At 41.5% G+C, this 15,420-nt stretch overlaps 1 protein-coding gene across 1 annotated transcript; it reads left to right on the forward strand.

The window, feature by feature from the left end:
- Nucleotides 1–3,132: 3,132 nt before the first annotated feature.
- f13a1 (coagulation factor XIII A chain) lies at nt 3,133–14,470 on the forward strand. The gene is made up of 18 exons (XM_023950363.1): nt 3,133–3,193; nt 4,018–4,100; nt 4,177–4,279; nt 4,781–4,966; nt 5,136–5,384; nt 5,846–5,964; nt 6,050–6,157; nt 6,831–7,005; nt 7,379–7,517; nt 7,710–7,813; nt 9,360–9,448; nt 9,598–9,751; nt 9,833–9,942; nt 10,462–10,627; nt 10,706–10,860; nt 12,456–12,592; nt 13,284–13,389; nt 13,750–14,470. Exons 2-18 carry the CDS (start codon nt 4,056–4,058, stop codon nt 13,783–13,785), a joined length of 2,181 nt encoding a protein of 726 aa, XP_023806131.1. The 5' UTR covers nt 3,133–3,193; nt 4,018–4,055; the 3' UTR covers nt 13,786–14,470.
- Nucleotides 14,471–15,420: the final 950 nt, after the last annotated feature.

A 15,420-nucleotide genomic window follows, 5' to 3' on the forward strand; every position in this document is an offset into this window, starting at 1 on the left:
CCTTCCAATGACTGATTAGTAAAATGTTTTTCTCTGTCTAACTGAATAAAGAACCAGAAAACTGGTCTTTGTTCAATGCTGTTCTGCATCTCCTGGGTCTCAGAATGCGATGGCCTTAATCATCATAGCCTCCAAAAGAAATCAGATCACTTGGTTTCCCTCTTTGACTTTGAAGTTTGACGTCCTGTTTCTCAAACATGAGGTTTCTGGTAAGTTGGGGTCCATACTGTTTAGGGATTTCTGGAAATAAAAATGTGGAATTCCACAGGGATCAGTTTTAGGCCCCATTTTTTAGTCTGAACATGCTCTGCCATCGGCAGAGTTGATTTGTAATCGACATCTGAGACCTCGGTTACACGGCTCCCCGTTTGAAGCCATGTACCAACACTCCCAGCGCATTCACCACAAGATATCCACCAAGGCACGTGTCCAGAAAGCACAGGTAAACTGAAGGTGCTAACCCACCAACATCCCTTGGGGAAATAGGGATCACTTACCGGTAGTTTACACATGTGATTACAGAGGCCCCACAGCCTTCTATTAACCCAGACTTGGGACCAGGGGCCTCATTTATAGAACTTTGCGTAGGATTTGTGTCAGAAGTGGCGTACGGATGAAACATAGGACGTGCGTACGCACAGAAATATTCGGATTTATAAAACCGTGCGCACGCACATCCTACGCATCTTTCCCTTAATAAATCACAACCGATTCTAAATGCAGCTCAGCTTTTGCGGCTTCATGACACGCCCATATTTGTCCATAAATAGTCCGTGAAACGCCCACAAGTTAATATTCATTGATTGCGAAACCATGGCAAACACCGAGAGGAAATCAAAAAAACGTAACTTCACTCAATGTGAAGTAGAAGTTATCGTTGGCGAGGTGGAAAAGAGGAGAAAAGTGTTGTTTGGAGGGACAGTGTGGGCATTACTAATGCCGAAAAGGCACGTGAGTGGCAAACGGTGGCAGACGTCGTAATGCTGTAGCCTCACAAACTCGGACCGTGGCCGAAATAAAAAAGAAATGGTCGGACATCAAAGTCGAGGCAAACAAACGTCTGGCGCTGCATCGCCAGAGTGTGTCTGCCACGGGTGGGGGGGGCACCAGAGCTGACCCCTTCTTGATGAGAGACTGGTGGCAATAATTGGGGAATCCTTTTTAAGTGGAGTGGTGTCTGAGGCGCAGGGGGAGCACCGACGCGCCAGATGCACCGGGTGACACACCCCCAAAAGCCCGCAGAGGTCCAACAGGACGGCTCGAGGAAGTCGGAACCGGCTCATAAGTCACTCGTCCTTCTTGCTGTCTAAAGATGCGTTCACTCCGAATTCTTCCATTTGCCACATCTTCTAAGAGTGCAAGATCAGCCATTGTGCGTCATTACGCATTGTGATGGAGCATTTTATTTCCCTCCATTGAATTACATCTGCCAAGCTACAGATGTCGGTAATAATCGACGTGGAAATGGGAATTTGATCAGCGCAAATGTAATTTCTTGTTGCTTTCTGAATGGTTGAGACATACGCCAAACATGGTTTTATCAAGAATAAAACAAACTAAAGGCAAATGCATGAATACCATAATTCCATAGCTTATGAAGAAATGTTTTAATATGAAAACAACTTTCCCCAGTGGACAATTAATACGTCTGTCTGTCTAATTGCACCTATATCTGCTCCGCCAGACGGACACATTGACGGGAATATCAGTTTGTACATTATTTCGTTCTGTTAACTATATTATTTATGAGGATGAATTGCACAACATGCCACTATTGCAGAACATTTTTCACTTTTCTTTTTGCAAATAAGTGTTCATTTGAATTTCTGTTGTAATTTTCGTTTGATTTATTTTGTTTGTTTCACTGCTGATCGATCAAACGGGTGTTCGTGTAGGCTGTTAATTGTAAGACTTTCTTTGTGAAGTCTTCATGTTATTTATGAGAGGCAGGATTGTCATTTTCACTTTCACGTGTTTCTTCCTTCTGCCGACGGTGTCGCCGTTTCTCATTTCACCCGTTTATGTGCGCACGCCTGCGTGAAGGACTGCACATTTTCCCGTCAAGTTTGCTTTTTATAAATCTCAATTATTGCGTAGAGAGTGGCGTACGCCTTCTTTTGTGCGTACGCAACGTTTATAAATGAGGCCCCAGAACACGAAAACCCTGGAGAGTCCACATGTGGTTGCACTAACTTGGAGCGCCTGATAGTTCCAAGCAATGTCACAGCAACGGTCTAAAAACTCCCAACCCTGCTTAGCTTCTGAGATCAGATGAAATGAAGGGTGTTTGGGGCGCTACGGGCCAGAACAGAACAAAACTGTTCTTCCTAAATCGAAAATTCAATCATTGACCCAACTGTCTTCTCCAGAACCAAGATCCAGTTTTAACCAAGAACAAACCCTCAGTCCTCTTCTTTTTCAGATTATTTGAGTGTTTATTTATATTTTTCCCTGTTACTTGTTGGTAAATTAGTGGATTGCTCATTTGAAAAATCGGTTAATAATGTAATTTATTTTAGTTAATCAATTTCTCTTTTTGGTTCCTTGGTCATGTGTCGGTCAGAGCGTCCTCCATCTTTGTCCGGGCTCCTGATGTAAATGTCGCTCTCAAATCTGAGCAGCAAATGTGTTTTTTAATCAGACAAGTTCTGATGTAAAAACAGAGAAATCTTTTGATAATTTTATGAACAAATTCCCTGAAGATGAAACATCTTTTTTTTTCCTTTTTTCTGCAGGTCATGATGTTACTAAATTACAGCTACAAACAGCTGATGGTAGCTACTGTAGGTGTTATAGGCAGCAGATGGGTGCACCATTTAACGGGTCAGGGTCACCTTATCCCACGTCCTGCCGCAGGTCATTGACATCCCATACATAATATGAGACTATTGAAATTAAGCTGAGATCAAAATCATTACATTTATGTTTTTATGGCTGCTTGAAGTTGTTGATTTTCACACAGAAAAGAGTTTAAACATAGTGTAAAATCTTTAGTGTTCAAATGTGTTTTCTTTGAATATCTGGTTTGTGGAAATGAAGGAAGTTGGTGTGAAAACGTGTGAAGTGTTGAAACCTGAGCATTTGCGTGAAAAGAGGAAGCTGCAGAGAATAAAAGAGCAGCTGCAGAACGTCTGGGCTTCATCTGATCGGATCAGAAGCCCAGCAGACCTCTCCTCTCCTCTTCATCACTGCGGTGAGTTTCTTCACTTTAAACATAAATGCAAGCTGCAGTCACTGCTGCGCCTGTTGAAGATCACAGATGACGGCAAAAGACAGAAATGCTTAAAAATGGGATTTGATTTAGTTATGCTGAACATTAAAGGAAACTCTGTTTAAATGGAATTTTAGGATCCAGTGGATTTTAGGGATAAAAAATTATGTTTACTAAAACTTTAAATTAAACTTAATAAACACGTTTATTATTTACATTTTTTAAATTTAGGAATAATCCTGAAATATTTTTAATATATTTAAAAAATGTTATTGGCATGTCCCTAAAGTCATGAAGCATTAAATAACTGTTCTAAAAAAACAAACATTTGACATTTTGTGTATCACACAAAAGTAAAGTCAAAAAGATATTTTCTCACCTTTTGTTTGATTTTGAATCATTTTTTTCAGAATTTGCTGAGGTTTTATTTTATGTCAACCCTTGTGCTATCCTAGGCACTTTAACTTTGGGAGTTGGGTCATCTAGACCCACTAGACAGTGCTCTGAACCTTTTTTCTTCAATGATTTGTGATCTTCACTGGTGTCCATGGATTACATGAAATCTTTCCACCTTTATCCACCTTTGTCATGGTAGGGAGAACACGTCAATGTAAGGGTGGGGTCATCTAAAATAGTACAAGGGTTACAGGGCTCAAAGTGAATGATTTACTAACGAAAATTTGGATTTGTAAGAAACGGAAACTTCCTAATCAGTGTTTGGTTTTTGGTTTAGAGGCAACCTTCCCAACACACCTTTCTTCACCGTCTCACTGAGCTCCATCCTGTTCATGTGTGTGTTTTTTTAGCTCCTGTTCGTGCAGCCAAACCTTAAGCTTCTGTCACCATGAGGAAGGCCCAGCTGAGCATGAAAGGCCGCTTCCAACGGCCGGTACGGGTCCCCGCGGCAACACCGTCCTGAGGCCTCGTCTCTAGCCCTCACTGTCTGTGTCATTTCCTGTTTCCAGGTGCCGACCTCCAACCTTCACCTGGAGGATGAGGCAGATTACAGAGAGTTTGAGCCATTTGAAAGGGATGTGGGTTTCTTCCCCAGAGCGCCTGCAGGCGACGGTGAGACCCCTTTAGACGGGGGGAGGGGGCATTTCTGTCTCCTGGAGAAGTCTGAAGAAAATGACTAAAGTTTTTTTAAAGTTGTGGCCCCGCCCCCTAATCCCCCATGGTCTCCTCATAGCAGAACCTCACGGTTCAGTGAGGAAAAAAATACCTTAAAATGTAACCTGCTCTCTGTCGTGAACCTCCAGGAACTGTGAGGAGCTGCTTTCCTCTGCTGGTCCCTGTCGTCCATCTCATGTTCACCTGTTGATTCTGTAGCATTTCCGTCTCATGGTACTACAGACATGACTGAACTGCAGCGGCTTGAACATCATAAAACTTGATTTGTATATAATAGAAGATAGTAAAAGCCTCAAGACTGTCTCAACATTAGTCCTTGCAGCGTAATACAGATTTCTGAAAAAGGACTTTCTGAACAAATTCTCTGTCTGTACACATTTGAAGGTTTTGCAGTTTTCATGGAGAAGGAGAATGTCTGAATTTTCCTTTTCCATCCAGATGGAAGCGCTCTGCAGGTGATGACCATTGATATGCAGAAGGACCAGAATGCTGGGAGCCACAACACCGTAGACTACATCAACACACCACTGCTGGTGGTCCGCCGCGGCCAAGAGTTCGCCATAAACATCACCTTCAACCGCCCACTGGCACCAGAAGATGATGTGCAGATCGAGTTCCTGATCGGTACGTTCCCATGCTACCTTCAGTCATCCAGTTTTCATCCACAGAGACTCCCAGAGAAACCTGTTAGACGGTTTTATGCAGGTCCCAGCTGATGCCATTTTAGGACAGGATGCAAAGCAGGAAATGCACCGTTGTTTCTGAACTGATGTCTTCTCTGTTCTCATTCCAGGTTCTGACCCAACCCCCCAGAAGAGATCCCTGCAGATCGTGACTTTGGGTAACCGGGAGGGCGGCACCTGGAAGGGCCAGATCCTGGGGGTGCAGGGCGCTGTTACGACAGTTGGAATCACACCGGACACCCAATCTATCGTGGGTTTGTATCGCACCTATGTGGCCATCGCCACTGGCACCGGCATGCAGCGGACCCAGAAGGATCCCAGCACCAACTTCTACCTGTTGTTCAACGCCTGGAGTCCAGGTGTGCCTCTGCCTCAGTGGTTGAAAAACATACTGCAGTCCACCATGCCTCCCTGTTTGACACATGGCATTGTGGGTTGAATTGGGAGATTAAATAATCACATGGTTCTCCAGTGAGGCATGTACTGTAGCTCAGTGCTCCCTAAAGGGATGGACCTCAAACATTCAGGCTCACCGTGATGTTTTATAGCTGCTTAAAAGTAAAAACATAATATCTTCTGTGCAATAAGATGAAGCAGTCATAAATACGAAAGCAGAATTCAATTCAATTCAATTCAATTTTATTTGTATAGCCCAAAATCACAACAACAGTCGTCTCGATGGGCTTCGAAGTAAAACATGAATCTTGTTTAAAACTTTGTGGTTTGTTGGAGAACACATCAGATACAAATTTAACTATTTATTCTGTGAACTAAGGGAGGATGAAGGAAAGTGGTAAAAACTGGTTTCAATTGTTTGCAGATGACGATGCATACTATCCTGATGATGCCGGGCGCTGGGAGTACGTCCTCAACTCAAGCGGTCACATCTACCAGGGCGCGGTGGGGTCCGTTAGTGAGCGCTACTGGGTTTACGGACAGGTGACTCAAAAATACTTAAAAAACAAACAACAACAGTTGTGTGAAACGGGCTTTTGCTCATGCTTTATATTCTGTCTCTCTGTAGTTTGACAAGGGTGTTTTAGACGCCTGCATTTACATCATGGACTCTTGTCAGATGCCTATCCACGACCGAGGGGACATCATCCAAGTTTCCAGAAAAGCATCTGCCATGGTGAGAGGACAAAGGGTTAAACAATGACCTGAGTGAATCCAGGCAGGAAATCCTGACAACTACTGCAAATGATACAGAACTCCTCCATATTTAATGGTGGTTATCTAAGACAAATAATTCATTTGAGAATTGTAAAAAAAAAGTTTAGACACACCTGTGGTGGATTCAGATCCATAGTTGGGTCATACCAAAAACTCTTAAAATGGGATCCCCTGCTGACAGCATTAAGAGGCTGAATTGGGGGGGCTGAACTACCAAATGGTCCCCATGCAAAGCTAAAATTGTAGCTCACCACTCCCCCAGGGGCGGAGTCAAATACCCAGGTGTTTGACAACTGCAGCGTGTTAAGAATACGCTGGGGTTGACTCAAAGTGAACACAAATTATGCAGGAAAGATGAATCATAAGTAGTTTTTGAGGTTGGCATTAACCGAATATTTTCACAATTCAGCTCAGCCCTGATAATTCTGCTGAGGTCAATTTATCCTGGGTTTTAATAATGTTCAACATAAATGACCTACAAATCATGAGTTGGAAATTTTCAGTGTAATTCACAACAATGAGTCTGAATTTGGGCGACTAGGGAAAGGATTCACTGTGAGAGGTCTGAAGTTTGAAGACATCATTAAAAATAAATGTCAAGCAAACAAACATGGAGCTTTCTTCTCCCACAGATGAACTCCCAGGATGACAACGGTGTGTTGGTTGGGAACTGGAGTGAGGACTTTTCCATGGGAACGCCTCCAACTGCTTGGACTGGCAGCACCAAAATCCTTCAGGATTACTTTGGCCAGGGAACCCCAGTCTGCTTTGCCCAGTGTTGGGTGTATGCTGGAGTCCTGTGCTCATGTGAGAACACACACTGTGGGATCAAACACATGACAGAAAGAGAAGAAACAGATTAAACTACTCTGTTTTCAAGAAGAAAAAATCTAGCATGCAGATATAAAGTTATGAGGAGTTGCAGCCAGGATGGGAGGTGTTTTCTTTCTTGAAAATCTTTTATTCGTCATGATCAGTTGTCACTTAAAGCAAACTCCCACCTAACCAGCACTGTCTGACAAATGTCATGAAATGTGTTCATTACATTTCAGACCGCACATAGAACAAAACACAGGAAGCAGTGAAAATGAGCATTATTATAAAAATGAGCCTGATCACTTTGGAAAAACCATGAAACTGCAGTCAAAGTGTGTGCTTGCATCTGTCCCTGCTCCTGCAGTCATGAGAAGCCTGGGCATTCCATGCAGGGTCATCACCAATTTCAACTCAGCCCACGACAACACAGGGAACCTGAAGACTGAGCTCATCTTTAAGCCAGACGGCACACCGGACAGACGCAACACCAGGGACTCCATCTGGTCAGTTGAAAAGACTCTCAGGAATAAAAGTGTCATGTTTACTTAAGTTTGTATTTCACACACATGGCACTAACAGACAGAAACATCAGATCATTGCAGATCATTATGACATCATTTTGACATGTACAGTGTATGTCATTTGAAAAAACGAAGTGTTGGGTAGAAGGTGTGTACTGACTTGCCTCTCTGCAGGAACTACCACTGCTGGTGTGAAGCCTTCATGAAGCGCTCTGATCTTCCACCAAAGTACGCCGGATGGCAGGTGGTGGACGCCACACCACAGGAGACCAGCGACGGTAGAGATCTGGTTTGCTGTCAATGCCACTTTCACAACAGCAAACAGGGGTTCCAAGTGTTCTCTAGAGTGTTTTAATGCATGTACCCTGTCTTAGCCTGTGGGGGGAAAAAACCCAGGTACAAGGAACAGAAATCCGATTGAACCAACAGTGGAGAATAACTAGTCAGCAGATGGTAGTTGTATGTCCAGGTGAATGATTGTAGTATGGTATAAGTGAAGGATTGCAGTATGGTACAGGTGAATGATTGTACTATGGTACAGGTGGATGATTGTTGTATGGTACAGGTGAATGATTGTACTATGGTACAGGTGGACGATAGTTGTATGGTACAGGTGAATGATTGTACTATGGCACAGGTGGATGATTGTTGTATGGTACAGGTAAATGATAGTTGTATGGTACAGGTGAATGATTGTACTATGGTACAGGTGGATGATTGTTGTATGGTACAGGTGAATGATTGTAATATGGTACAGGTGAATGATTGTACTATGGTACAGGTGGATGATTGTTGTATGGTACAGGTGAATGATTGTACTATGGTACAGGTGGATGATTGTTGTATGGTACAGGTGAATGATTGTAGTATGGTACAGGTGAATGATTGTACTATGGTACAGGTGGATGATTGTTGTATGGTACAGGTGAATGATTGTACTATGGTACAGGTGGATGATAGTTGTATGGTACAGGTGAATGATTGTACTATGGCACAGGTGGATGATTGTTGTATGGTACAGGTAAATGATAGTTGTATGGTACAGGTGAATGATTGTACTATGGCACAGGTGGATGATTTTTGTATGGTACAGGTAAATGATTGTAGTATGGTACAGGTGAATGATTGTACTATGGTACAGGTGGATGATTGTTGTATGGTACAGGTGAATGATTGTACTATGGTACAGGTGGATGATTGTTGTATGGTACAGGTGAATGATTGTAATATGGTACAGGTGAATGATTGTACTATGGTACAGGTGGATGATTGTTGTATGGTACAGGTGAATGATTGTACTATGGTACAGGTGGATGATTGTTGTATGGTACAGGTGAATAATTTTAGTATGGTACAGGTGGATGATTGTTGTATGGTACAGGTGAATGATTGCAGCATGGTACAGGTGAAGGATTGTACTATGGTACAGGTGGATGATTGTTGTATGGTACAGGTGAATGATTGTAGTATGGTACAGGTGAATGATTGTACCATGGTACAGGTGGATGATTGTTGTATGGTACAGGTGAATGATTGTAGTATGGTACAGGTGAATGATTGTACTATGGTACAGGTGGATGATTGGTACAGGTGAATAATTTTAGTATGGTACAGGTGAATGATTGCAGCATGGTACAGGTGAAGGATTGTACTATGGTACAGGTGGATGATTGTTGTATGGTACAGGTGAATGATTGTAGTATGGTACAGGTGAATGATTGTACCATGGTACAGGTGGATGATTGTAGTATGGTACAGGTGGATGATAGTTGTATGGTACAGGTGAATAATTGTAGTAATTGTCTAACAATTCTTTCTGCAAAGGATATTTTCGATGTGGTCCTGCTCCTGTCATCGCACTCAAGGATGGTGATTTGAACCACCAGTTTGACTGCAGGTTTGCATTTGCTGAGGTAATAAATCCAAACATCCTGTCTCAATTTGAATAAGCAATTTTTCTTAAAAAAATCACATTTTTCCTAAATACCAAATGTCAGAATGTTCATAAATTTGAAATTAAAGAAGCAGAACCGTATTTTTCTTTTACTTGGTTTTTTTTTAGGTGAACAGTGACATTGTGTATATAAAGATGGATCGCTATGGCAACATGAACGTCTTTAACACAGACACAACGTCGGTTGGATCGTTAATCCTTACTAAAGCTGTGGGCACTAATGGGAGTGAGGATATCACACAGAATTACAAGTACCCCGAAGGTAAACCAGATGGAGTTAGTGGAGAAAAAAGGCTTCTCTGGAAGGTTGGTACATAAAACCTGTTTGTGTGGCTAATTGCAGGAAGTCGTGAGAATAGCAATACCATGAGTCAGGCGGAGCAATTTGGCCTGGAGAGGGACAACTCTGAAATGCCGGAAACAAAGCTGTCAGCCACAATCACTGTTGACCCGGTAAGAGGTGTTCTCGCATGCTTTTTCTGAAGAACTAAAAGTGGTCCTCAGCATCTTCTACCCAGCTGGTATTTTCCCGCTTTACTCCCTATTTACTGGTTGAAATAGTTACATTCAGGTTTTGGTTGACTAAACACACATGGAAGTTGTAAGTGATCAGATAGGAGCAACCAGCAGGTCTGGGGCAGCTTGAAGAAGAGCATGATGGCACGACCTGTAGCTTGGTTGCCTTGATGTAACAAGCTGTCACAGGAAATAGAAAAAATGGGAATGTGCACACAAACACACACGACAGGCAAACTCTGTTTCTTAATTTAGGAGTTAAAAGAAAGGCTCACTAGTGTTTCTCTGAACATACTCAATTTCTGCCATGTCTCTGCAAGAGATGTTAGCAATACTAATGTCCTGTTGAAGATTTAACAACAAAGTTTATTTCAGTTGTTTATTTTAAAAAATGTGTCACATTGGGGCTAACAGAGGTTTCAGAGTAAAAGTCTGTCCCTGCCTTCGTCCTCTCAGTGCAATCTGGGTGATACTGTGAAGCTGACAGTGACCTTCAAAAATCAGAACCAGGTGGACAAAACGATCAAAGCTCACCTGGAAGTGTCTGCTGTTTTCTACACTGGAGTCGTGCTGGATGAATTCAAAGTGGAGGATTTCAACATTTACACAGCAGCTTTTCAGAGTAAGCTAACAAAACAATTCCAATGGTGGATTTTGAAAGAGACTTTAACGCAGTTAACATGAATGTGTTTGGCTCTAGGCAACTCGGCTGTGTTTGAAATCTTGCCTCAGGAGTACATGCCTCATCTGGGCTCTAAAATGTCTTTGCACTTTATCGTCACCGGAAAAACTGAAGACGAGAACGTGTCTGATGTCAAAGTGATCTTTCTGAAGCCCCCTCCTCTCATTGTGCAGGTAAAACCAATCTTAGTCTTTCCTTTGACACAATGAGCATCTAACCTCAATGCATGTCTAGACAGGAGCCTGATCCAAGTCACCAGTCAACACATTAACCTAAGTTAACATCCAGTCCACAGCTTATTTCCCCTCAGTCTACAGTCCCTATAGTTTGGTGTTGGGACCCACCTTGTGGGCTCCAAAATCAAAACATGTCTTAATATTTTTCTTTTTTTCTATTTTTTAACTTGTTCTGTCCAACAACTGAGCAAGCAGATGAGCACTGAAGGTCTTTTGTGTTGGACAGGTTTAACTATTACAAAAAGGGGTTATGAATCTTCGGATAGCCAGGGTGTAAATTTGTTTAAACCCCTCTCTGTTTTTTTGTTATTTTTTATTTATTTAGTACATTTTGTGTTTTAAGTATATATATATATATATACATACATATTATTTTTATTGCAGGGGAGGGAGGGGGAAAAGTGTGTGTGTGTGTGTGGGGGGGGGGGGGGGGTAGAAGAAAAACTTTGTCAAACTGTTTGTCACTGGCATTGACTGTAAATAAGAAATGGACTGAGCAGGTGTTACATCATCCAAAGAAGAATTGGCTAAATTCAGCCGTTTTTCTTGGATGTAGGCACAGCCATTTGGAGCCAGATGCCAGTTATTGGTCCAAGTCAGTCTGAGTCATGTTTCTTTGACAACCGCTGTTGCCAATTATGACTAAGCTTGTTGGAAGTCCACACCCCTTCAACTGAAAGTGGGCACAGGAGAACCTGTCAATCAAACGTTTGAGGTAGGGGCCAGTGGACCCTACCTGCTGTTACTGAGGCATCTGATTAATTAGTTGAGTGATAGTTTATTTCTGTATATAAGACAATGGGGTTTTGGCTTTTGGGAGGCAGCGGGTACATCCTGTTTGGAATGTCAGGGGGGGGGTTACTTAGTCCAGTTCTCTATTTACTGTCAATGCTGAGTGGTCTTGTTTGAAATTCCCAGTCATCCACCACTGCTGTCAAAATGTTATCTGTGACTCACTTTGGATAATGCAAATCTTCTAATGTCAAGACTGTTATAAGGACATTTTTAAAGTACCGTTGCTCATCATAATGCTAATTCATTATTCCTAACATGCTAACATTAATGTAGAGAAAGTATCTGTCAAGAACTGATGGCATAATCTAGGAGAGCAGGCTTGGTGATAGAAACATAAACCACGTAATAAATAAACTAAAACATGACAAAACCATGGGAGCAACTAAGGTGAGACAGAACAGAGCAGAACAGATGACCTGACGAGGTAGAATTGAAAACCTACAAACATGCAGACTGAGGGTAAGTCACTCAAATGAAGACAGCTGTGAATCATGACAAACCTGAAACTGGTGCGACTGAGAGACAAACAGAACATGATCAAAAACCAAACCAAAGCATAGAATCCTTAAGGTTTCATGCCAACTGTAATTTAGTTTATTGGGATTTGAATCATAAACTCCTTGCTGTGAGGTACTAAGCCCACAGTGCCAGTTAAAAGATGAGAAATGACAGAAGACATTTCCTTGGATTATTAAAGTTCAATTTAGCTGTAAAATGATTGTTTTCTCTGGCTTTAGCTGAGCGGCCATCCTCAGGTCAACCAGCAAATGTTTGTGACCGTGTACTTCAAGAACCCCCTCAACATGTCTCTGTACAACGCCAGGCTGGTTATGGAGGGCGCGGCGCTCCTGGACCACAGGGAGTTTAAGTACAGGTAAACCCGGCATTCACACTTTCCGCTCACGATGAAGAGATATTTCTTCAATCAAACCTTTAGCATGTTTGAGCTACTCAAACTATTTCAGGTGTAGAAACATTCCAATCTTCCAGAAGATTCTCACTTCCATGGTTTTTCTAACTTTTATGCATTTTTTTGTTAACAGTCAAATCATGCTGATTGAGAATGAATGGGAAACCTTTAATCCCTTAAAAAAGTTAAAAGCTAGAAGTTAAAGACTTAAGGAAACTTTCAGTTAGAAATATCATTCAAACTTATAACAATTTTCTTTCATTCTATCTGGTTCTCAGTTTCTGCTAAATCCTTCATGCTTGTGTGTAATCACATAATCACAGCTTCTTAGAGCTGATCACATCCTCCTGGCAGTTTTTCAGATAACATCTATTATCTCGTTATCACAAGAAAATAAGCTTTTTCTTGTGATAACGAGATAGATGTCAGTATGACAAGAAAACATTGAAGAACATTGCTGCATCCCTCTGCCGCACTGAAAGCCAACATGCAATCACTTTTAGGTCCTTTTATTTTGTGCTTACTGTAGGCCGAATCCAACTGTACGGCGTATACAACTGTAGGCTAAATCCAACTGTAGGCAAAGTCCAACTGTGGGCCATATCCAACTGTGGGCCGTATACTGTATCAGGACAGTTTGACCTCTGTTTTTCAGCGTCATCGGTCCAAACATGGAGATCTCCCAGAAGGTGGCCTTCAGACCCCAGAAGCCCGGCTGGAGGAGCATCGTGGCTGTACTTGACTGCCAGAACCTGACGGAGGTAACACTATCTTTAGGCAGCTGTGGTCGTGGGGTCATTTTACATCCATGGTGTTATGCTTTAAAACATCTATCCAAAAATGCTGGTGCTAGGATTTGCTGCGCAGTGTGCCCGTCAACGTACAGGTTCAGATCTTTAATATTTTGTCTAATCCTGAAATGACTCTAAAATCGTTTTTTTCATCTAAGTTGTAGCAGTAGAAGGGGGATGGGTTTAAGGCCAACCCCCCAAAAAGGGCAGCATGTCTATCGTACTACGGGAACACATTCCTTCTAAAAAAGCTGTGCTTTAATTTCCCAGCCAGACTTGAACTCCCATGTCTGAGCTGAAGGTTTATTCATTTAAGTCTTCTTCTTGTAGGTCACAGGAAAAGTGGACGTCCAGATCATGCCATGAGCCTCAGATCTTCATCTGCTGCTTCTAGACCATGGAGGAGCTCCTTCACCTCCTCGTGTGATCTTAATGCTTGGAAATGAGCTAAAGACAAATCTGAACTATTGATTGTTTCTTCACAGATCTGGCAGCGCTTTAACTCTTCGACCAAATCCCTTGGATTAAACTGGATTTAAAGTGTTATGATGTCGTTAGAAGCAGAGTAACTAACGTACCATCTGACCACAGAAGCAGATTGTTATCAGGAAAACTGAAATGTCTTCAAACATCAATTAAAAATGTTAACCTTCTCACTCACCTTTAGCCCTAAACGCTGATAGAATTTGGAATTTCTGATCTAAATTATCCATGTTAAAAATTTTTATATAAAATATTGTAATAGAAACGTATTGGAATGGATGAAACAGTGCATCCCATGAATATTCTACCACCTTGAAATAGCAGCCTACATTTCACATAATTATTCATTCATAATTTCATCTTCTGCCGTTTTATCCCTTTCAGGGGCAAAACCTTGTCAAAGTCATGCATTCTCAAACATTCAGGGATTCCCTCAAAAGACTCCAGTCTGTGTGGAAACATCATCAAGAAACAATAAAATGATCCAACTGTGAACGTGATTTTTCTCTAAACCTTTTCTGCTGTTTTCACTTCGGTTTACTAACAATAAAGCAAATTCAAAGACAAATGTTTTCTCTTATCTTTTTTTAAATTATCACTATTTCCCTGTTTAAATGCTATAAATGGATGTTTAACCTTTGTTTGTAGATAGAATTCATAATTATTTATTAAAATAAGCATTACCATCAGCATAGTTATAAAGTTTGAAAGATGACTTTAAATCTTTTTGTTAAAATACGTTTTTACAAAAAAGGCTGCAAAAAAGAAAAGATTAAATCAGAAAATACATAAAATTGTGCCCGAAGAGAAAATATCTAGAATAGCTTGAGGAACTGTTCCAAGAACGGCTCCAAAAACAGTTTCAAGATAACAGATCCTAGAACAGCTCCAAAAAGAGTTTCAAGAACAGAACTGATAACAGCTCCTTAAGTTGTTACAACGAAGGACTCCTTGAATGACTCAAAGGAACGGCTCCAAGAACAGTTCAGAAAAAAACTCCGACAATAGTTTCAAGAACAGTTCCAAGAACGGCTTCAAAAAATGGCTTCAAGATCAGTTTTAAGAAACGTTTCAGGAACAGCTACAAGAATGGCTTTAAAAAAGGCTCAGATAAACAACTCTTTGAATTTAATTAGAGGAACAGCTCAGAGTAATGACTCCTTTAATGGATAATAGGAACAGCTCCAAGGATGGCTTCAAGAACAGTTCCGAAAACGGCTTCAAGAAGAGTTATTAGACCAACTCAAAGAACAGTCTTAAGAACAGCATCAACAACGGCTCCAAATACTGCAAAAACAGCTTCAAGAACAGTTTCAACAACAGTTTCAAGAAGAGCTCCAAGAAGGGCTCCAAGAACAACTCCAAGAACGACTTCTAGCACATCTCCAAAAACTGGTTTCAGGGACTGTTCCAATACCAGCTCCAAAAACAGCTTCAAGGATGGCTCTGAGGAACAACTCCTTGAATTGCTCCAAGGAACGACTCCTTGAACGCATTGGAGGAACGGCTGAGAGGAAC

The sequence above is a fragment of the Oryzias latipes genome, chromosome 20 (genome assembly GCF_002234675.1).
Source record: "Oryzias latipes chromosome 20, ASM223467v1".
In the NCBI taxonomy this organism is placed as follows: Eukaryota; Metazoa; Chordata; class Actinopteri; order Beloniformes; family Adrianichthyidae; genus Oryzias; species Oryzias latipes.